At 38.7% G+C, this 23,912-nt stretch overlaps 3 protein-coding genes across 4 annotated transcripts in view; 1 reads left to right on the top strand and 2 right to left on the bottom strand.

Annotated features, from left to right (window-relative positions):
• The window catches only part of LOC122999418 (rho guanine nucleotide exchange factor 28-like), a 40,357-nt gene extending 29,458 nt beyond the window's left edge, over nt 1-10,899 (bottom strand). Inside the window, exons 1-8 of one of the 2 annotated variants that reach the window (XM_044376305.1) lie at nt 10,576-10,899; nt 9,045-9,128; nt 8,897-8,940; nt 5,303-5,444; nt 4,218-4,327; nt 3,673-3,859; nt 887-1,070; nt 142-343 (exon numbers count right to left, since the gene is read on the bottom strand). In XM_044376305.1, coding sequence (XP_044232240.1) covers nt 142-343; nt 887-1,070; nt 3,673-3,859; nt 4,218-4,327; nt 5,303-5,444; nt 8,897-8,929 — 858 coding nt within the window. In that variant the 5' untranslated portion in view covers nt 8,930-8,940; nt 9,045-9,128; nt 10,576-10,899. The remainder of the gene's footprint in view (nt 1-141; nt 344-886; nt 1,071-3,672; nt 3,860-4,217; nt 4,328-5,302; nt 5,445-8,896; nt 8,941-9,044; nt 9,129-10,575) is intronic. The other variant, XM_044376315.1, reaches the window with a different exon arrangement.
• Nucleotides 10,900-10,980: 81 nt separating this feature from the next.
• On the bottom strand, nt 10,981-18,688 carry utp15 (UTP15 small subunit processome component). The gene is made up of 12 exons (XM_044376364.1): nt 18,506-18,688; nt 16,214-16,343; nt 16,020-16,112; nt 15,690-15,874; nt 14,765-14,943; nt 14,334-14,459; nt 13,925-14,060; nt 13,697-13,781; nt 12,912-13,067; nt 12,642-12,743; nt 12,197-12,330; nt 10,981-11,766 (listed from the first exon to the last, which is right to left on the bottom strand). Exons 2-12 carry the CDS (start codon nt 16,301-16,303, stop codon nt 11,466-11,468), a joined length of 1,587 nt encoding a protein of 528 aa, XP_044232299.1. The 5' UTR covers nt 16,304-16,343; nt 18,506-18,688; the 3' UTR covers nt 10,981-11,465.
• Nucleotides 18,689-20,429: 1,741 nt separating this feature from the next.
• Nucleotides 20,430-23,318, top strand: LOC122999407 (transcription factor BTF3-like). The gene is made up of 6 exons (XM_044376291.1): nt 20,430-20,538; nt 21,754-21,822; nt 21,931-22,044; nt 22,244-22,445; nt 22,544-22,600; nt 22,933-23,318. Exons 2-6 carry the CDS (start codon nt 21,754-21,756, stop codon nt 22,977-22,979), a joined length of 489 nt encoding a protein of 162 aa, XP_044232226.1. The 5' UTR covers nt 20,430-20,538; the 3' UTR covers nt 22,980-23,318.
• The last annotated feature ends 594 nt before the right edge of the window (nt 23,319-23,912 follow it).

Raw genomic sequence — 23,912 nt, 5'->3', positions numbered from 1 at the left:
TATCAGCTGCAGCAAGAAAGGACCATTCAGTCATTTTTGACCACATAAATTAGGCCTAAAGGTATATTCGTATATCTAATCATAACTGACAATGTTTTGATCCTGCATTTACATATATTACCAGCATAAGAAAACACTGACCTCTCTGAGGAAGTCCTCATCTCTAAGCCTGCCTCTGAGAAGCAGGATGTCAGCATGTCGGCTCTCCTCTGAGCTCCACCTCAGGTTTTGTCGGACAGTCAGCGTCAGGTTCCCCGTATCATGGCAGAACCTCAGCAAGCGGGACCGGTCTGCCCACACCTGAGACAGACCTGCAGGAGGTGTGGCTAGAGGATTGGGTGGGCTGTACCAAGACAGGTGAGTAAGTTTAATCACAAATAAAAATGAAGAAAAAAAACCTCCTAAATGCATAATGATAACACCATTTTAATAATTAAAGTATATATGTATATATGGAGAGAAACTGTCATAACTGAATTATTTGTTGGGATTCAAAGCTTCTCTCTCTACAAGTATTGTCAGTGTAGATGATGGTTGTCTAGTTTTTCTGGCAGCCCTGCAAATCTGTGCTTAAGATTTACGACCTGACTTGAGCACAAAACATTCCTGAGTTTGACAGCTAATACTAACAGGTGTGTAGCATTTTATGTGTTCATAAAATGTACTTCAACCACTATATTTACAGTATTTAGCAATTTAAAGAATGCAAATTATCTGGGGTAATAGCTAGCGTAAAACTGGGTCGATTCTCTATTCAATGGATAGATTTCCCTTTCTATTATGTGTGGGAAAGCTCTGTATTGAAGGCTTAATGTTACAGCACAACAGGGATTCATTTGTCAGTGTCTCTCTCCCCAAAGTGCCCTGTTGGAGCTTATAAGCTTACTGTGTGAGCAGCTCCAGGAGCTCTGTGTTGCCCGCTGCCTGTGCCAGCTGCAGCGGTGTGACTCCTTCTTCATTTGGAAGACTGACAGCCATGAGACCCCCCGGCTGGCAAAGCAGCAGCTCCGCCAGCCTAAACAGACCCCATCGCACAGCCAGGTGGAGGGGAGACTCTCTGGGACTGTGTTCTGCATACGGCAAGAAGATAATATAATAATATCAAATATAGAACTCTGCACAGAAAATAAGCCAGTGGCGGAATGTGAGAAAAATAAGGAGGAAACTATAATGTCAAGAATCTCTTCTTGATAATAACCACCTCCTGATGATAATTAACCTAAATGTCAAACATTGATTTCTTCTCTTGCATAGCACTGGATCCTTCTGCTCCACTGACCCACTTTAAGACAATAAAAGCTTTTCAACAAAGTGGTGACAGCTTCTTATTTCTGTGTCTGCCACTCAATGTGGACCAACAAGATCTGTATCCGGGTAGCTGGCTTACAATAAATCAGCTACAGTCGAGCAACTGGTATGCTTAGAGATTTTTAGAGGGTTTTTATATGATTTATTTTCAAAAATGCAGCATAATCTTAAAAATCTGTGCATATTTCTTCATGCTTAAGTGTTATTCTTTCAAAGAAAAGAAAATCTACATGTTAAAAAAATATAAAAGGTCATTACACTTCAGCCTGGTCAAGGGAAAATGTTACATTATCATGAAAATAACTGTCAGGGGAATGGACAAAATAACAGAAACACCTTACAAAAAGCCCTGCAGTCAATATCAGTTTGGTGAAACTTTTTCACCAAACTTTGTTTAGCTTGTTTTTCAAATATCATCATGATTTTTGTGACTTTGCCCCCATAATACTTAAGTGTTTGCCAATTATTCACCAGACAGTGAGTCCAATAAGTCACGAATATAAAGGCAACCACAGAGGTGAGTCTCTTGAATGACAATATCTAGTATGTGCCAGCTTTCATTTAGGCCTGACAGTCAGCATTTTCAGAAAAGGGGTTTTCAAGGCAACACAAGGCGACTTACAGATGCTGACTGAATTTACTGCACACAAACTCAAAAAAATGTGGCAAGAGGAAAACAGTCAATAATCATGGAGAAGTGCAGGAAAAATGTACAAAAGAGAAATATTGGTCGTATATAGAGCCATAACACTGACCATTGTTCTATTGTTTAGGAACACCATAAACTACGGCCTCAAAAATGACCACTTAGATTAATCAAATTGAAAAAGAAAAATTACTGCAATAGGTTATTTTACTGCAAGGTGTTTCTGTTATTTATGTCACAGTTTATTAAGAGAAAAGATAGAATTTTATATATTGGTGTTCATGTAGGATCTTTCATATGAATCAAAGGTCATTTTATATGATTATTTAAAGATTATATCAATGTCTCTTTTGCTTGCATATACTGTTGCTGACTGCAGATAATGACTGGAAACATTATATGATAAAAGCATTATTTGGCAACACGGGACACCAGGACATCCAATTTTTTTTTTCATTAATGTAATCTGTGCTTCAAAACTGACTTAAGAAATAGTTTTTTTTATTTTTTAAATCAGATTATAGTAAACAAGCAGGAACTAGTGAAACCAAAAACAGGTTTACTTTATAGATATAAACGGCTCCACTTCTGTTAAGACCTTCTTAAAAATCCAGTTTTTCAGATTTTCCAAGGATATTTTGCAACGAAAAACCCATCAGGATGCAGGCCTTGTTGAGTTATAAAGACTCAAGATTTCACAAGATAATACTTTGCCAGCTGTATGTCAAAATTTTAATACTCAATTCTGCATAGCAGAGCCTAATAATTCCAATTTCCAAAACAGCATAATTACTTTTCGAGAGAATGTGGATTTCTTGAGTTTTTCCAGTGTCTTTAAATTTGCAGAACTATAAACAAATGCTGACCGCAAAAGGAAAGTTGGAGATTGATAATTCAGTCGCATACAGCATTAGCAATAGTGAGTGATGTCATAAGCGGTGTTATCAAATTAACTGCTGACATTTAGAGGGAGACGCTGCAGTGAAACAGACTGCCATAACTATATTAACCCTAAATCTAGTTTGTTATTTATGTAGGTGGCCCTACACAAACACTGAAATCATACAAATAGATGGTGGCATCTAGTAAACATGGTGGCCAGCACACAACCCACATACACACACACACACACACATACAAGAACTCAGATTTATTGAGCTCTGCCTAGGGCTACTTCCAGATGGAAAGGCTGTATTAACCACATTACATGCTGCTTAATTAGCCCTGATGAATTCACCAGAAGCACACATGTGACCACGTTCACTTCCGATTTCAGCCCAGTGAGCATGGAAAATGGGAATGATGGTGGAGAAAGTAGAGGAGGCGATGGAGTTGAGCAGAGTTGAAAAGTTCAGCCTCCTTGGATAGCACTGGCTCCAAGTTTCCAATGCTAACGCTGAGAGATGAAAACCTGTCAACAGCTCACTGACAGCCCTCAAGAATTTTTGTTCATGACGTGACACGTAAATAGTCCCTCTTTACTAAATACTTATCTGTCTTTAAACTAGTTTTTCTCAATTCAAACATTCCTTAACCCTCCCGATCTGTTCATTTGCACTGCAAAGTTTAATTCCTTTATTTAATAATGTGTACTGTATTAAACATTTTAGAATTTTAAAATTTTCATGCATATAAAGATAAAAAAATTGAATAGCCTTTTGATCAAAACATCTGTGTAGGAATGCCCATTCAGTGAGACAAAGTAATCCAGATCTCACCGTCTCCAATGTGGCTCCCCAACACATTCCAGTTTTGAGGAATATCCAGGTTGGCCATGGCCAGGGCCACGCGGCGATCCATAGCCCAGCGAGAGCTCTCCTGGCCCAGGCTAAAGAGGCTGCTCAGTTCCTTGTGATCCATCGAGCTCAGACAATTTCCATGGATTACCAGGTGCTCTGCCAGGTCCTGAGAATAAAGCAGTCGTGAATAAGATTGAATTTGTAATAAATAGTGTGCAGTTCCAAAAAAAAAAAGGGGAAAAAACACCAGTATGCAACTGAGGTGAGATGATTTTACTTGTTGTCAATGTAAAACAACATGTATGAAGAAATTTCCTGAATCCCATAACTTGTGTAGAGATTCTCTTTATAATAAAAATACTTTATATTTATTGTTATTATAATAACTAAATATTACCCTTATCGCATCAATTGGATGGACGTTTTTACATAAAGCAAGTATGTAGTAGCAGGTAATTTTTGCCACAGGGTTGCTTGTAGCCTTGTGTGCGATGTGCAGAATTATATTTGTGGGTCTACCCTACCTGAGCATCATCTTGGACATACTCCAATATAGCTCCACCCACCCAGGTGAGCGGTGTGGTTTCAGAGCACAGGTAGGCCTGGACAGACACCATCTCAGCAAGGTTATGTCCTAAAGAGGGACACAAAAAAGCCAAATTACTCCTGACAGATTCTTCCTCTTTATATGAAAGAGATATCATGTAGAGACCCATAATGCCTTATTGTTCTCCCCTAATTCTCTTCCCTAAATCTCTCAAATACTGTATGTGTTTACTCACCGTCTACAACTGCCTTACCATGTAACAATAATGCAACTTTAACAAAAAGAAGAAATGAAGCCTATCTACCTATCTCAAACAGGTTTCCAGTCTATGTACGTTTATTTTCATGCTGTAATCAAATTAATTGAAATTCATGGCTTCCCAAGTGGACGGAAATCAATCTAAGAATATTTGTAGTCTGTGATAAATGGATGAAAGGGACCTAAATTAAAAATACAAAACTACCAATACTGTCCTTCAAAAATTCCTTACACATTTCAGTAAAGTACTTAAGGCCTTGATTGACTGCTAGTGGTCAATATGTTTGCAGGTTTCCTCCAGGTATACCATTATAATACAGGGGTTTTTCTCTCTCTCAATAGAAGCAGAGACATTTGGTTTCTTGCCTTCTTCATGATTTCACAGTGCACAGTGCTATTGTAGAGAGAGCACCGGCCAGTGAGACTGCTTGTTGTCTGTGTCAACCTATACAGAGGCTCACTAATGTTGACGTATTGTTTATGGAGCTGTTTCCCTCCTGAGAGGAAGCTGATAAGATTCTGTGCCTTTCCAGACTTCAAGTCACAGTCAATGTGTGTGTGTGTGTGTGTGTGTGTGTGTGTGTGTGTGTGTGTGTGTGTGTGTGTCTGAAGATTCAAACTGTGATATACTGTTCCTGTGTATATCACAGACAGGAATAGAAAACCCCGGATTGTCTGGATGAGAAGTTCAATATTTGACACGGTTTTCCAAAGACGTTCTCTCCTCTTGATGTAAAACATAGCAAAGGACCTGAGGAACAGTGACAGGATCATACATGCAGAAAGACACATACATGAACATACCAGGCACAATAAAGCAGAGCATGATATCACTCTGGGCCCTGGTGACATGGACCAGTGTGGATCCTTCCAGAACAACGTAGACCTCAGCATCCTCCGGCACAGAGTCTAAACCTTCCAACAATGCAAATACCTTTGCCTGGCCCTGAGATAAAGAAAGGTGAGAGAAGGTGAGAGGGGAAAATAAAGAAGACAGATGCTAGAAAGCAAAAAATAATATTTCTATTCCTAAAGATACAGGCTCATTTTAGACTTAAGAGTCAATTCTGATGCAATGTTTTAAATTTCTGTAAAGTACACCAAATCCCCTGACAGCATTCCTCTTGAGGGTACAATAAAACATTACCCCTCAATAAAAATAGGAATGTCTTTTTAGTGTCTACTGCAAAGACCTGCACTGATCCCAACAGGTCAGAACAGTTTAGACGACTGATCTGAGGCAGAAGAAAGTGAAAAAGGGCAAAGCAATACCACTGACATGTAGACAGATTGGAGCCTCAAAAATTGTGCGAGTCAGATGTGGGTGTGACAACCTGTTATATGTCAACCTCACTTGAATGTAAATCCTCACTTAAGAGGCTCATGTTGAGTTGTTCAAAACATGAGTCACTGATATTCTCATACAGCTGAGCAACAACATCAAAAATGGTTAAAACACTGTACGCAAAAGTAGGTTTTTCAAAGCTTAAGACAGTTGACTGGACATTACTTTAAATGCAGCTCAGCGTCTGTGTCTCTTAGATTCTATGCACCCAATTGTATTTTGAAAATTCATGAATTGTTCCAAATGAAATTGATTGATTGATTTCTGGGGTGCATTGCAGTAAGTGTTATCTGCTAGTGTTCACAGTTCAATTCATTTTTAAAAGGAAGAGAAACACATGCAGAAGATAAGTTATACTGGGCTCTTACAGGAAACTTGTGGTTAAAAAAAATAAAACTGCTAATGAAGGCAGGAGCACTACTCTTTGTTCATGTTGTCCTGTGTTCACGTCAATAATCATGGTAATGACAGTAATGAAAATGGTTGGCGGTATTGATTCCGTCAGAATGTTTCACTGCGGTATATAGCAGAAACAGTATACAGGCATATCTCTAATCCCTGTTAGGATATTATTGAACCTTAAAAGAAAAATCCACCTTAAAATATTTTATACATTATTATGTACATAGAGTATTAATTGGTTTGGTGGCAGTGGAACAGGCTGTAAAACAACATATTATCCCCTTAAAAAAGAGATATGACAAATATGTTAGCAAAAAATTAACTGTTTAAACATCTAGCTGATACGAAGCACTATTGGCAAAACATTTATGGGCCATAAAAACCCAAACAAGTAGCTAAAGGAGGCAAAAAAAAGCTATTTTAGCTAATTGTCAGGTGATAATTATCTGTGGGTTTGTCCTTATAATTGATACCTTTCACACCACACACATTGATTTTAACCATTTTTAATATCAAAATATTGATTAGTAGAGCTTTAAACATTTCTGAGCCAATGTTGTATTCTTACCTTTCTTACTGTTGTGGATAAATGGCTGCAGTGTATAGATTTCCAATACATATTTTGTACAATTTAAATAAAGATTTAATGTTTGTTTTTAGTTTCAGTCCTACGGAATAAACAACCATCTACCAGAGCCACTATCTTGCTTTTTAGAACTGCAGTTTCCACCAACATTCAACAGTCGCGGGGGAGAATAAATCTATTGTAGACTATTCCAATTTGTCCACCTACAGTGGCCTCAATAGACCAGACAGCAATGCTGCCACAAGACACACTGTGTGGGTTATTTTGGGAAACATATCAAACGACTAACTGAGGCAGGAGAAAAAAGACAGGTTGAAGGAAAGAAGGTACAACAAGAATGTAAATTATGAGGCTTACCACAGATTTCATGTCTACACAGCTTCTCAGGTGCCAGTGACACTTTTTACCTCTGTACGATAGATCAGATGTTGACCACTAATGTCTCATTGGTTACTAGATAAAATACTGGACACAACAGTGTGGGCTTACGGAGGCAGAACCAGAATGGAAAAGGAGCAGATGCTGTATTAAGTAATGGGATATGTTTAAATGTGTGCCAGTCTGGCAATATGCTACAGTTTGCTCTTCCCTCCACTGGCACAAATAATAAACTCATGTGTGGATTTGTGTGCACACTCGGGGATGTACAATTTTAAAATACCACAAAAGAAGTAATCCTTATGGGCTACACTGTGTCTTTTTAATGGGATTTTTCAGTTTTAAGAGTCACGCTAGGTCCAGATTTGCTCTAGATTGATATATCTCAACAACAACTATTTGAAATGGATTGGGATGAAATTATGTACAGACATTCATGGTCCTCAGGGGATAAATGCTAATGATTTTGGTGATCCCTGACTTTTCCTGTAGTGCTACCATGAGGTTGAAATTTTGTGTAAGCATATTAGCGTGCTGACATTAGCATTTACCTAAGTACAGCCTCACAGAGTCGCTAGCATGGCTGTAGACTAGTGTGTTAAAACACAGGTCGATTTTCCTCAGTTTTACTTGCTGCCTTCTGTTTTTTGTGTTGCATTTGTTTATTCACTAACAAAAAGGCCTCTAAGCAAGTACAGTATCTTGGGAGTATGTATTTCAGATCACATAATGAACAAGACAGGGCATCCTCATTAAGTTGGGTAACCTTTATGTAACCTCTGTGAAACAGGAAAACAGCATTAAAACATGTCAAATTAGAAAGGATTCAGTGACTGAACACAGCGTGAGCAATGAATTGCCCCTTTGATCTTCAGCGATTTTCACATTTATATTTGCTTACATTGTAAAGATCCCAAACTGAAACCGATAAAAAAAAATATTTGACCACAGTCCTGCCCTGTTTGACTACAGCCTAACCTCACAGACAACAGATCCATTCAAAGGTTTAACACGAGCAGAGAAATCACAAATCAAACTGCAGCAAACACAAGTTTCATTCCAACTTTGAGTGAGTAAAATACAAATAAAAAACATCACTGTGAATGAGTCACAGAGTTACTGATTTGCTAGTTACATAAGCAAATGCCAGGCTGTTATTGTCACTGTTGTACTGATTGATATGGTTATTTTTTTTCCTAAGAAACTATGAATCAGTGCTCAAATAAACCAACAGCAAAACCCAGAAATGTGTCATCCAAAGATCAATGAAAGTTCCTGTTTGATCAGAGCAGAAAACATATGTCTCCTGTCATCATGACGCCCTCATCCACCCCATTGCCAAATCTGAGGCCTCATTTACAAAATTGTACATACAGTAACCTCAATGAACCTGATGAAATTACATGTACTGTATTGAAGCATGAGCAACAAACAGCTGTATCCTTCCAGATATTCAATGTTATTCAATATTATATTTTGGCTTTGAGATGCATTTTCTTTAAACATAGTGGTTTGGTCATGAGGACAACATCTCTGCCACAGACTGTTGGTTTTTTAAATTAGGCTGCTGATCTCTCACTGGATTCCAAACCCAATTTGCAGAGATTTTCCAGAGGGATAACTAATTCTTGAGATTAATTGGAGAGGATGGTCTCAAACTTGACTGCAAACTGGAGCACATACTCACATACAGAGGCACTTTCCTCCTGCTCAGCTCCATCTGCACAGCAACTGCAGACAAAGACGGACATTAAATTGATATTTGAGCGACAAAAATGGAGAGAAAAAACAGAGCGCACACACTCAGTGTAGTCATGTGGTCCCTCATTACTTACTTTGGTTATTTTGGTATTTCTGCCTGCTCTGATCCTGAGGAAGATTATCAAACCGTATCTGTGCCAGGCAGAGTCAGAGGTCCTCTGATGAGACAGGATAATCTTTTGATCCCGAGTATGTGAATAATGATTTTAATGATGATTCTTCATACTTTGGTGTAAACTCTGTACCAGAGTGTGTGTGCATGTGTGTGTGTGTGTGTGTGTGTGTGTGTGTGTGCTCTTAAATGGGAAATCTATTGTGTTTCAGTGCTGCAGAGTTCAGATCTGTTCTTTATCAGTGGCCACTTCCTAAACTGGACACAACAGCTCAAGGTCTTAACATAACATTTATTTCAGAGAAAACAAATCAAGGGGCAAGAAACTGTTTCCTCTGAAATCACATTATCTTTTACAGTTACAATCCATTAGCCTACATATTACAGTGAGTAGACAAAGCATGGACTAATGAAACTGACATTGTGTAAGTATTTTAGCTATATAACACAGCAAAACTACTCGCCACTATTGGGATATTGGTACAACTTTCTGAGACACCCTCAATAAAAAGTTTATTCGTTGTAACTAATGGCTTTATCAACAGTTAATAGACTATTTACTAATGCTTCACAGATCAGTTACAAGCCATAAATAAAAACTGGACCATATGACCACTTATCCTCTGAGCTAAAACCTATTACCAACATATTAAGCATTTATTGATGGATTAAAAACATAATACAACTGCATCATTGCCAAATAGAGAGGATAAACAGCGAAAAGGATTTTGTCGATCTATTAAACATTTGTAAATTATTAACCATTAACAAAGCCATTAGTTACAATTTATAAGCCCTTTATAAAGAATGCCTTATTAGAAAGTGGTACCAGGAAATTAATGGCAATACAGGCTAATTATTTGTATTAGTAGTAATACCACTGTTACACCGTATTTGTCGACCCATCAGATTCTGTGATCTTAAGTGTTGGAACAAGTACTGAGATCCTTTAATCTATCAATATCACAATGTAAAAATACTTTATTACAAGTAAAAATCCTGCAGTATAAAAGTATTACCAATTAAATTTACTTAAACTATTTAAGTACTAATTTTGCCTTAAATCTGGCGGTGAGTGATATATTAAAATGCTGCTTATGCATTGACTCATCAGTACTACTGATATATTTTGTTAAATGCATTTAATATATCGGATACTTTTAGTATCCTTAAGTAGAGGATCTGAGTACTTCTTCCAACACTGCAGGTCACAGAATCTGATGGGTCACCAAATACAGTGTAACACCTCCACCAAACACAGTCTAGCAAATAATCATGTGCTTTCATATATATATATATAAATGATTCACATTAATTTAACTCATACGTTTCATGTTGACCTATTTAGCCGCGATATAAATGTGTTTCTCCTGACGCTGTAATTTTTTTTATTACATTTAATTGGCATATTATTAACTGTCAATAATATCAGGAATCAGACAGGCTGAAACAACTCAGTAGCTGTAAAAGGTTGACATTATTGCTGCACCTACCTTCACAGGAGCTCAAACTCCGACAGAAGAAACCTGACAAATGTGCTTCAGTTTAGCAGAAGAAAACATCTAACTAGGATTCATTCCGCTACCCGATAGTTCAAGCGTCGGTGTGAAGGCTTCAAGTAGAAGATTCTGCACTGACACAGCATCCTCCTCTCCGTCACTGTTCATGCTGTCTGTCTTCTTCCGTCTACTCAAATGCAAATTTCTTCCTTCTACGTGAAAGTTTTATTTGTGGTTACAGCGACCTCTAACGGGAGGAGATGAAACAGTGAAGAGCCCATAGAATAAAGTCATAAACCCCACATTTTGAAATCTGTATCACCAGTGGAAATTTACCACACAGTGGGCAGAGCTGATTTGTTTTTTTCAAAGTATCTGAGCACACTTATGATGAGCAGGTTTCAATATTACAAAGATTTATTTTTTTATCTGCTTATAAAACATTTGTCAATGCCAAATATTATGAAAACAACAAAGCAGACATTCAGTAGATCCATTCAAACGCACAAGCTCTCTCACACACAAACACACACACACACACGCACCACATTTACAGTTGAAAGTAATTACAAGACTTCCAATAAAAAAACAACACCTTGCTTTACATCCACACATTCAGAGAATCTTCATACATAAATGCATGTTCTGTTGCCTGTTCTGTTTTCTGTCATGTCAAAGAGTTAAAACACCAGTGAGACCAACGGGTTTGTCACTTTGTCTCTTAAAACCTGTACCAAAATGTTTCTGTTTGGTGAATCTATGACATGTAGCCTGTCATGTCAGGAAAGTTTTGTTGCTGATGTTTCATTAAGAGGTTTCAGAGTTGTAAAGGCCCTCTAACCCAGAGTAAAGCACTCCCCCCCCCTCCCCTCTCTCTATAGGCCTCAGGAGGCCTGGAGCTGTGGTCTTGAGGTGCTTTCTACGCCTTCGGCCTGGCCATTAGGTCTGCTAATGCCAGAGCATGGCACCTCCTTCCTCGGGAGGGAGGAGGCAAACATTGTGTCCAACATGCCCAGCACCTCCAGGAGGTCCTGCTGGTAGTCAATCTCTCTCTCCAGCAGCTCCTGAAGACGCAACAGCTGACGGTCCACGACTGCTGACTGGCCGATTACTGAATGATAGATGTCCAGGATCATTTCAGCTGCGGTTACGAGGACAGGAGCAAACCTGGGGTCGACCAAGTTCCTGGAGAAGAAAAGGAAAAACGTTTAAGTGTGATAAGTAAAACAAGAAATCATGTCAACACCTAGTAAAGTCAGAATTCGGGGTAATAAAGTTTTATTTGAGTCTTATGCTGCCTTCATGTGCTTCTCGGATGGTCCCGTTTCCCCGAGTTGGGAAGTTTGGTATGTTTATGAGCATTTAAGTTGTAATGTGGAAACAACATGGACGCTATAAAGAAGATGTGTTGTCCCAGACTTGCTGCTGCACTAGTACATTCCCTAAAACCACTAAAATATTACTTTATCTGACTTGTTATCAGGGTTAATGCTAATAAATAAGTTTTCTAACTAATCAGGTCACTGTTCCAAATTGAGAGGGCGTTGACATGGATTTTCCCAGTTGGCAACTCATTTTTCCTGATTATTCCAACACCACATGAATGCCACATTACCCTATGAGGAAGCTGAGCAGCTGAGAGAGTCCCTTTTCATCTCTTCCTGCCAGAGCGTTCTTCAGTGTTCCTCTTCGATCCAGCTCCTTCATGACAGCGACTGTGATCTCTGGCTTTTTCAGTCTTGTCCATGTCTATAAATGAAAAAGAGATTTATGTTTACATGAACAAGAAAGGTAAAAAAAAAACATAACACCACCAAATAAATGTTTGTTCATGGAAGAGAGAAGCTGTTCATTTTCCATTTTCCATACATACAAATAGCCTTTTGTCATCATTATTTTTTACTACTCAGCAACAGGAAAGCTTTTATTTTGAGAATTAAAAAGTCTAAAAAAAAATCTACAAAACTAAAATAAACCTCATGAAAATTATAGTGATTTAACTTCCTTTTTTTTAAAAAAAAAAAAAATAAAAAAATATTATGAATATATGAACTGTGTACCTCCAGAGCTGTATCCAAAGCCTTGGATACATTGAATTTCTTGAGCTGCTTGTCATATTTAGCCAAATGTTGTTTCACCGGCTTGCTGACAAGATAATCATCCTGGAAAAAGAAGGAGAACCAAGGAATCAATTCACAATGAAAAGAGTGAAACAATAGAGGTCAAAAAAGCTTTACATAATAACCATGTTAACAAACAGAAAAAACATCACGTCTCAGACAGTCGACCACAGCTGCTGCATGCTACCAAATGGAAACCTGGTTCCTTACCTGTTTAGGGACGTAGTTCTTCCCTTTCACAAAAACGCGATATGACGGTCGCCGCCTTTGTTGGCCAGAGACTTCCTTTGACTCTTCAGGGCTTTTCCTGTGTTTGATACTCAGAATACTGTTGGTCATACCCACAACGATGGACTCATCATCCGGCTGAGAAGACAGACAGACATATTTTGTTTTACTGTCAAGAATCCAACTTTCTTTCTTCACACATCTCTCTCTGAAGTGCAGTAAGCAGGCCCGACAATAAATCAACCTAATGCTGCTCTAAAATGTCACAATATATATTATAATGTTGCAATATAATAAATCAAGGATGAGAATTAGTAATTTGTCTCAAAACACACATGGCTATAGCTGGGCCTGGGACAGCACTTCCTATTAGGATTGTGCATGTTTCTAACAAATCAAAGACTGAGGTGGGGAAAAGGGAAAATCCAGAAGCACTGCCTTGTCAGTTCACTTTCTGAGGTTCAGCATCGTGCCCTTGAAACCCTACACCCTCATGCCAACAACAGGAGGAGATGATGTACTCATCTCCTTTTGATTTAAATCTCTGGCAGTACTGCATATTTCTGTTGGCTGCTGCAATCACTTTGCAGTCACTGCCGTAGTGTTTTTGGAAGCTTATAGACCAGAACTACTCATACTTTAATTAATCAGCAGGTGATTTAACATTTTGCTTCAGGTATCTAGATTCCCCTTCGTCCTTTTAGGCCTTCAAACATTTATCACAAATAATAATTTAATATGATGAGAGGTTGCATTAAATTTCTTACAGCCAAAGCCAGACTGAGAATCGAGGCAGCGTAGTCAAAGTTGTGGACCACTTTATAGTTGGTTGTGTTGTACACCTTCACATGCCTGAAAAGACAAACAAGTTCCACATTAGATCAAACTATGCTAAAAATTCTTATGATATACAGACATAAGTGTCACAGAGATGATAACTTGTTTTTTCCTGTCATTTTAAAACATGCATTGTGTTCATTAGCCTGTCCACGTACCTGTCCAAAGAGGCTGACATCAGCCTCTGTCCGTTGCTACTGAGACACAAAGAGGTGACGGTTTTGTGATGGTTTTTCAGTGACACCAGAGGCTGACCTCCTTTTAGCACATCCCACACTTTGACATATCGTCCACCTAAAGAGAGTGATGAAGAGAATTGTGATTAATAATTTTCTAATGTCCTGGATAAACATCAGTAAATATAATGAAATATTTGTGTAATAAACATACAATGGACTCAATTTGCTGTGTCTCCCCATATTTGCCCTGACCCAGCCCACCCAACATTTACTACTCATATTAATCTTTTGCCCGACAACGATATAAAATTTGTGTATTTGCTCTGACAGAAAGTTGACATATGCTCTGGGTGTGCTGACTGAACACAATGATTATACTGCGCTCTACCTGCAGAGACGAGGAGTCCTTCAGAGGGATAGAGGAGCAGACTCTCCACTGGCTGGCCGTGGTCCATGGTCATCACACTCTTATCGACTCTGGCATCAAACACTTTCACCGTGTGGTCATATGATCCTGGGAGAAAAACATCAATCATAAGTCACACAAAAACAGATGAAAACTCCTTCACCCTGGTCTTCATACTGTTATCTGCAGATGCGCTCTATCAAACAACTCAAAAAGTATTGATGAGAGCTTGTTTACGCTGATTATTGTTCTCCACTTACCCGTTTGCATGAATGCAGTTCTTTACTTTAAGCACAAATTAGATAAACGGAAGGAAATTGTATAGCATACTATGTAGAAAGTAATGTACTAGCAGCCCTTTGTGCAGCCACCCCATTTTTGATGCCATTTAAAGAATTTAGCTTCCATCTCACCGGTAATGAAGAGATCTCTGTTGAGTTTGCTTGTGACACCGCAGCGAATGTAATCTGTGTGTTCTTGGTAGGTGTTGAGCTCGGTGGAATTTGGGATGTCCCAAAGTCGACAGGTGTAGTCGTCTGACCCTGTGAGGATCTGGTAACGGTCCGAGGTGAAGTCTGTCACATGCACAGCCCTGAGCAGAAGTAAAATATCGGTCAGTTCACTTTAATGACCAGGTGTTTCTGAGTTAGTAAGACAGGTTTACATGTTGTCAGAGGTCTTGAGATCAACATTAAATTCAGTCGATGGATCACTCAAGAAATCATCATTCAACTTGTTGTATCTTTCCTTCAATACACAACATAAAAAAATGTCACTCTAGTAGTACCGTTCAGCCAGGCACAAGCCTACTGCTTCCCTGAACAGGACAGCAGCTTAGAAAGGTGGATAAATGGTCCAATATGGATTTTGCTTATGATACAATATCATAAAAACAATATAGCACATGTTGATACAAACCTATAAAGCATGTAGTCTTTTTAAACTGTCAGGGACTGGTTCTACTACGCGACTGAACAAGTGGAAACGCAACTTGTATTATGCAGTAAGAACTAGGCTGTTAAAATAAAAAGGATTATTGATCTGCCTTGTTTCCTTGAAGCATTCTGTATTCCTTCAAATACAGTATTTTTAAAGATTTTAAAAAAATGAAAAAGACTCATAGTTAAAAAATACAGACAGAGCAGGAAGAAAAATCCTTTACTAATGTGAGAAACGAAAACTTGGACTTAGAGGAGTAGACAGAAGATACTTCCTCCCTCTGCCAGCACCTCATAATGTCATAGGATATTAAAATTCAGCCTATTTTGTAACATACAGTCTTCAGGCTAAGACAGCACAACTAAAACACTATTAGAAAGTGACACGTGGGAAACATACTTTGTGTGTCCTTTGAACATCCTGAGCGCCACCTTGCCGCTGACATCGAACAGCCGCACCACCGCGTCCTCACATCCCGCCACAAGCAACTGACCGTCTGAACGGAACCTGCCACAGTACGCTGTGTCCTTAAACCGTGTAAATGTCTTCACTGGCTCCTGGGAGAACGGCCCATAAATGTGGATCTGAAGAGAAACCAGAAGGAGAGGAAATCTCAAACAAATGTTGCATATTCAGAAATCTAGTACCCATCCATGACTCCCTGGAACCCAGATTTGTTTAAAAAGTGAATAAAGCTAAGTATAATTCATACGAGAAAAGCCAACGTACTCTTGTAAACGCCGTCACAGCAAAGTTATGTGGAGCCACTGGGGAGAAGTCTATGTTTGTGATTGCTCCAAATTCTTTTATCTGGACTGGAGCCTGAAAGAGGAAAGACACCAGAGTTGTCATAATTAAGAAACATATTTAAACCATAAGTTATTTGCATCTAGCAGTTAGCAGACGGTGCAGAGGAGACTCACCTTGTAGTTTTTCCAGTACAGTGTGTCTTGTGTGACTTTCTCTCCAAGTTTAGGATAAACCTGAATTTTTGTGGGTTTGAATGAGGCCATTTCTGTGCGATGTTGGTTGTTCTGTCACAAAATACTCTGTCTGGTGAAGAGAAAAAAAAAAACACATGGAACAGGACAAAAACATGAATAACATCAAATACACTGGACTTGTGCAATATCGCCGTACTGCATCAATCACTTTCACAACAGTAAACTTTCTCGCTGCAAACTCATTGCACTACCTTTGTTTACCTTGTTTACCTTTGCTGCTATTTTAAGGCTTTTATACTTTTGTTTACTTGTGTGTATTTATATAATTCATTACTTTATGTTTCTGAAACTTTAATATATTTACTAAATATATTTTTAGTCATTTCATATTTTTAGTTGTTAAGTTTGTTTAAATCCTTTATCCTCCAAGTGGACTGTTTCAGTGAAACAGAATTTCATTTCAATGTATGTGAGTACTAAAAAAATGACAATAAAGAAATCTTGAATCTTGGTCTACTAACCCTCACATACAATAGTGAGGGCATAAATTGGTTTGAATATTACACTCAGCATGAACATAATACAGCTGGAATAAATCTATAGAGATATACTCACCGGCCACTTTATTAGGTACACCTGTTCAACTGCTCATTAACGCAAATATCTAATCAGCTAATCGCATGGCAGTAACTCAGTGCATTTAACTTGTGCATTTAGGCATGTAAACAAAGTCAAGACAACCTGCTGAGGGTCAAACCAAGCATCAGAATGGGGAAGAAAGGTGATTTAAGTGACTTTGAATGTGGTTGTTTGGTTGTTGATGCCAGACGGGCTGGTTTGAGTATTTCAGAAAATGCTGATCTACTGGGATTTTTTACACACAACCATCTCTAGGGTTTACAGAGAATGGTCCAAAAGAGAGAAAATGTCCATTGAGTGGTAGTTCTCTGGGCGAAAACTTGTTGATGACAGAGGTCAGAGGAGAATGGTCAGACTGGTTAGAGCTGATAGAAAGGCAACACCACTCGTTACAACCAAGCTGTGTAGAAAAGCATCTTTGAACGCATAACATGTTGAACCTTGAAGCAGATGGGCTACAGCAGCAGAAGACCACACTAGGTGCCACTTCTGTCAGCTAAGAGCATGAAACTGAGGCTACAATTGGCACAGGATCATCAAAATTGGACAATAGAAGATTGGAGAAACATTGCCTGGTCTGATGAGTCTTGATTTCTTGGCACACGTTGGGCCCCTCAGTACCATTTGATCATCATTTAATTAACACAGCCTATCTGAGTATTGTTGCTAACTATATCCATCCCTTTATGACAGAGTCACAGTGAACCCATCTTCCAATGGTTACTTCTAGCAGGATAATGCACCATGTCACAAATCTCAATCATCTCAAACTGGTTTCTTGAACATGACAACGAGTTCACTGAACTCAAATGGCCTCAACAGTCACCAGATCTCAATCCAATAGAGCAGCTTTGGGATGTGGTGGAATGGAGGATTCGAATCATGGATGTCCAGCTGACAAATCTACAGCAACTACGTGATGCATGTCAATATGGACCAAAATCCCTGAGGAATGTTTCCAGCACCTTGTTGAATCTACGCCACGAATAATTAAGGCATTTCTGAAGGCAAAAGGGGGTTCAACCCGGTGAAACACCGTATTTGGTGACCCATCGGATTCTGTGACCTGCAGTGTTGGTTAGGTTTAGGCATAAGGAGTGAGATGGTTAGGGTAAGAATATCAGGGAAGGTCACAGAATCTGATGGGTCACCAAATACGGTGTAACACCTGGTGCACATGTTTTTAATGACAGAAATAAGCAGATTTTTACAACCTGTAAGATATCTAAGGGTAAACTGGATGGTAAGGGGTTTAAAGCTTAGCCAATGTTGCCTTGATCCACATGAACAAACCTGGCAATAAGAAGGTTTCAACAACATGGACTTTCATGGCGACAGATTTCACATTCGGACTTTTAACTAAACAGCATCACAACCAAGCAAACGCTACAATCCGTGAGAGTTTAAATTTCGTCACTGGAATTAATGATTGTGCATAAATAACAACAAAATTTACATTTTCACAGCCAAAAAAATCTTTATATCTAAAATTAAGGGTAACGTTACAGACCTGAAAACAAACCAAGCTTATAGGACAGATAGCTGAGCCAACGTGCTCAGTGCAGCAGAGGTAAGTTAGCACACTTTAGCCGGCTAGCATGCGCTACTAAATCACCGTTTAATGATTCTCACCTTTGAACGAAAAAGGTCCAGGAGTGCGAACGTACTCTTTTAAATACGGTGTGTTGAAATAAGATGATACTAATATCGATTGTTCAGGTAAACCAAAAGTTGGCCATTTTAACGAGTTATCACGTTGCCTCTCGTTGCACAGGAGGCCGCCATGACTACAAACCTGACTACTTCCGTTTTGAATAGCCTAACTTTATTGTTCACTGAAATGGTGCATATTTTATGCATTGATTTTCTTTTTTTTCTTTTAATCTTTAGACTACTACTCTTTTGACTATTAAACTATTAATCTCCTATGTTTATTTATGAATTAAATAGTAGTTCATTAATATTTTAAGAAGTTCCAAAAATAAAGATACTACAGTAAAAAAAAAAGAGTAATTGGTTTCTGAGCTCAGTACTTACAATAAGCCTTCAAAAGCTTGACATGACAGACTTAAAAATTGCACTGAGCACTGAAAATAAATAAATAAATTACATTATACATATATACACGTGTTTACATCACGAATTCAAATTTTCTAAATCCCCACCTAGTTTGGTGACTTTCCTCGCAGAAATTAAGTCTCTAAAGAACCACAAAAGTGCCTTACTACTGTCTCGATTCATTTACTTACTTACGTACTTATTTATTGACTTCAGTTCTATTATTTATTTATTATGATTATTATTTTATTATTATTATTATTTTTAATATATGATTCTATTCCTTTGTCTTTTATGTTCAGAATCAGAATTAGAGCCAGTTTATTGCCAAGTAGTTTTGCACATACAAGGAATTTGCCCTGGTGTTGTGGTGCATAACAATATCTCCCTCTCACCCCCCTCCCATGGGGGGACATGCTTGGGTCCTCTACCAGAGGCCTGGGAGTTTGAGGGTTCTGCGCAGTATCTTAGGTGTTCCCAGAACTGCGCTCTTCTGGACAGAGACCTCAGATGTTGTACCTGGAATCTGCTGGAGCCACTCTCCCAGTTTGTGGGTCACAGCCCCCAGTGCTCCAATTACCACTGGCACCACTGTTGCCTTTACTCCCCACATCTTTTCTAGCTCCTCTTTCAGCCCTTGGTATTTTTCGATTTTCTCGTGTTCCTTCTTCTTGATGTTTCTGTCCCTTGAGATTGTTACGTCTATCACTACTGCCTTGTTCTGTCGTTTGTCGATCAACACGATGTCCGGTTGGTTAGCCGTCACCAGTTCGTCAGTCTGGATCTGGAAATCCCACAGGATCTTGGCTTGGTCATTCTCAACCACCTTAGGAGGTGTCTTCCATTGTGACCTTGGGACCTCCAACCCATACTCGGTGCAGATGTTCCTGTACACTATGCCAGCCACTTGGTTATGGCATTCCATGTACGCTGTTCCTGCCTGCATCTTACACCCTGCTATTATGTGCTGAACTGTTTCAGGAGCATCTTTGCTCAGCCTGCACCTGGGGTCCTGTCTGGTGTGGTAGATCCCCGCCTCTATTGATCTTGTACTGTGTTCCTGTTCTTGTGCTGCCATGATTAGTGCTTCTGTACACACACACACACACACACACACACATATATATTCTAAGTGAGAAGAGCTGCTGTAGGTTCAAATTTAAAATTGAAGAAAAAGAAAAGAAAGTACAAAATACTGTATGTATTTTTGAATTTTTGATTTTTTTTTATTGAAAATGATTCATTTACAAACATCAAGGCATATAAACCATAACAACAATAAAACATCTTAACATACAAGGCACATTAGGATAACTTAAAATAATAATATAATAACGTGTATAATAATAGAAAATAAATGAATTAAAAAAACATGAATAATAATGATAAATCTGCATTCTTCAATAGTTGCTCTAGAGGTCATCAAATCTCTGAGGAGAAGCTCTGAGGAGAGACTGTTATATAACTTTGAAATTACTTTGAGCCCCACTTTTGAAAAACTGCGACCGCATCCGGCTCATTACGTACGTCAACGCGTTACTTCCGGTCCTCACTCCTTTCTCCGAGCTTCTACCGTCAGTGAGACCCGCGTGATTACACACTCCCAGGTCAGTTAAAGTCTCTGTCGACTTTATTAGTTGTTCCAGCCTCATAAAACTTCAAATTCGTAATGAGGGAGCAGTTTCTAATGTGACGACACGCGTTAAATTGTTAGGAACGTGCCAATCATACTTGAATACGGCCGTCAGTTTGAAGAGGCCTAAATCAAGCTAGCTGTTTAGCTCGGATTGCTAACTAGCTAAACGGCAGTTCAGTTGTCATTATATCTGAGGCTTAGAAATAAGTGCCTCTCGCTTCGGGAGGCTGAAAGGTCAACCATGTGCTCACACTGCATCTGCTTGTAAAGGGAAGAGTATGATAGTGGAGCTTTAAGCTATCTGTTCCGCCAATAATAATAATAATAGCAACAGTACAAGTTAGCCATTAACTTTATAACTTCTGTCTGGTTTCATGTAGGACTTGAAGGGTGTGCAGCTATTTATAAGGCGTGTGAGTGACAGCTGTACATTCATGCTAGTGTCTAGTCCCAAACGACAGGGGGATTTGGGGGGTTTTTAGGTTGCCCAGTTCGTTGTAATTACAAAGCCTATGTTCCAGTGAACTGACTGAATTCACACTTACAGTGCACACAGTTTCACCAATAGCCAAATTAGACTTGTGACTACTTTTCATATACACCAGTCAGCCACAATATTAAAACCACTGATGGGTGAAGTAGTTTCACTACTATTGCCAAACTGTCAGCGATGAAAGTTAGACTTGTGACTACTTTGCATATACACCAATCAGCCACACTATTAAAACCTCTGATAGGTGAAGTGAATAACATTAATTATCTCATTACAATGGCACCTGTCAAAGGGTGGGATATATTAGGCAGCAAGTGAAACGTCAGTTCTTAAAGTTGATGTGTTGGAATCAGGAAAAATGGACAAATGTTGACAAGGGCCAGATTTTGATGGCTAGACAACTGGGTCAGAGCATCTCCAACATGGCAGGTCTTGTTGGGTGTTGTCTACCACGTCTGTTACTGATTCTCATAACAATATTGAACAATAAGTGTGCATGTAGATAAGTGTTTGAGTAGAGCTGGGTGGTACATTAAAACTCAATATTAGAGTTGTGATGATATTAGTGGACTGACTGTTTTCATATGTTTCTCCAGCTCTGTGTCTAATGGGGATTCTGTTCTTAAATGATTGATGTTTTTGAGCAAATATCAATTTTTAATCTAAATATGTATGTGCTGTGTTTTGTGTCAGATGAAGGAGTCGATAATGAACCAGGAGAAGCTCGCCAAACTGCAGGCGCAGGTCCGCATAGGCGGCAAGGTGAGTTAGAGTGCATGCAGTCAAATATTTTCAGGAAAATGTTGTTTGCTAGGAGTCTGCCATCGTGTTACAGGCTAATATATTACTGCTCATCCTTGTGGTTTGAAGGGATCAGCCCGCAGAAAGAAGAAGGTGGTGCACAGAACAGCTACAGCAGATGACAAGAAGCTGCAGTTCTCCCTCAAGAAACTGGGAGTCAACAACATCTCCGGCATTGAGGAGGTACATGAAATTTGAACATAGAAACATCCTGAGTGGTTGTAAGTTAGAATTCCACACTTAATAATAGAGTAGAGAACAACAAGATACAAAAAAAAGGACTGCAATTTTTGTTTTATTTTTATCAATAAAGCCACTTTATTGCTTTATTTTTGCGCACTCCAACTTCCCTTTTTCCATTTTTCTTCTATTTTCACTGTAGGTTAATATGTTCACAAACCAGGGGACAGTGATCCACTTTAATAACCCAAAGGTCCAGGCCTCCCTGGCTGCCAACACCTTCACAATCACAGGACACGCTGAGAACAAGCAGCTTACAGAGATGCTCCCAGGAATCCTAAACCAGCTGGGAGCCGACAGTCTCACCAGCCTCAGGAGACTAGCAGAGACCCTGCCTAAGCCAAGTATGAACCACACTCTTGACTTGACCTGTTTGCATGTATCAGTAGTTTTGTGTGCTGTCTATCAACAAATTACTCTTTTCTTTTCTTTCCCCTCATAGCTGGAGAGAACAAAGCCCCTATGGTTGCTGCTGAAGAGGAGGATGATGAAGTTCCAGGTAAGCAAACTTATGTATTGCATTTTGTAATGTACTGCAGCATTAGAATAACCACATTATTAACAGTTCAGAGCAGGCTACTTTAGATGTTTGATTGTCCGATTGCATGGAACATTTATGACCTTATTAGGTTTAATACATTTAGTCTTAATGGATCTGAATTGGTTGTATTAGAAATATATGACCCTGTCAGATTTTTGGTCATATTAATGTTTTTATTTGTATGCTAAATAAATCTTAATCTTTTTTTTTTAATAGAGGCATTCTCTTATCTCTATCTTTTACCGTTTTCTGTATCTCACCCCTCTTTGCCCCTCTGTTTCAATTTTCAGATCTTGTTGAAAACTTTGATGAGGCTTCAAAGAACGAGGCAAACTAACAAACACCAGCAAACATTTCAAGACTCCTTCCTCACCATACTTCAACCCAGCAGCATTTTGTATTTGTTCATCTCTGTTGCTGCTCTGTGACTACAAACAAAAGTTGCTTTTTAATTATAACCTAGTCATTTCAGCTAAAACAAGTAAAATTGACTTTTTATGGCAACTGTTACCTACCGTTTATCAGTTTTGCCTCATTCTGCAGTACAAGTGAAACTATTTAATTCAGTGGAATGTGCAAACCTTTATCTTTCTCACGCGGTCTCTCCTGCATTGTGACGCCCACGCATCAAAAATGTATTGGTGGAATTAATCATGTAATAAAGATTACATTTGAATTTCTTATATTGCCTTTTTTTCCCAGTGCTCTGCCTTTTTTTCCCAGTGCTCCACCATTTTATGATAATTTAAATGATCTTGTTTGTGTTCTATATAAAAGAAGTGACCCAACTCCTTTTCACAAATTACAGGTGGAAAAAAGTAGCAATTTAGCCAAAAACAAAAGCTGTCATGTGTCTTCAGTTCTGCGTCATGAAACATAGGCTGGAGTTTATTTTCTTTATAAGATTCTATGCTTCTACACAAACTTTCTGGTTTAAAATTATGGAGCTTTTCTGAAAATCAAAATCATTGAAGCGCCAATAAAAACATCAGCAAAATTCTTTGGGTAAAACTTTCCAAAGGTTCTAATGGTACTACATTAAAGGCTCTTAAAAACCACCAAGGTGACCCTATCTGGCATGTAGTAGATCACATACTGGTGCCGCTGAATATTAGAAGATATCAGCTGGCAATATACTCTATGTATGATGTTCCATATTTGTGAAAGAATTCCAAGGGGCTTTCTGAGTCAGGAGCACAAAAGAAGTCATACATGGAGATATATGACACTGGTCAAATATGTTTTTGTTGGGTGGATATTGAAACTGTTG

This window comes from Thunnus albacares, chromosome 2 (assembly GCF_914725855.1).
Source record: "Thunnus albacares chromosome 2, fThuAlb1.1, whole genome shotgun sequence".
Taxonomy (NCBI): Eukaryota; Metazoa; Chordata; class Actinopteri; order Scombriformes; family Scombridae; genus Thunnus; species Thunnus albacares.
This window is presented reverse-complemented; position numbering and strand designations above follow the sequence as displayed.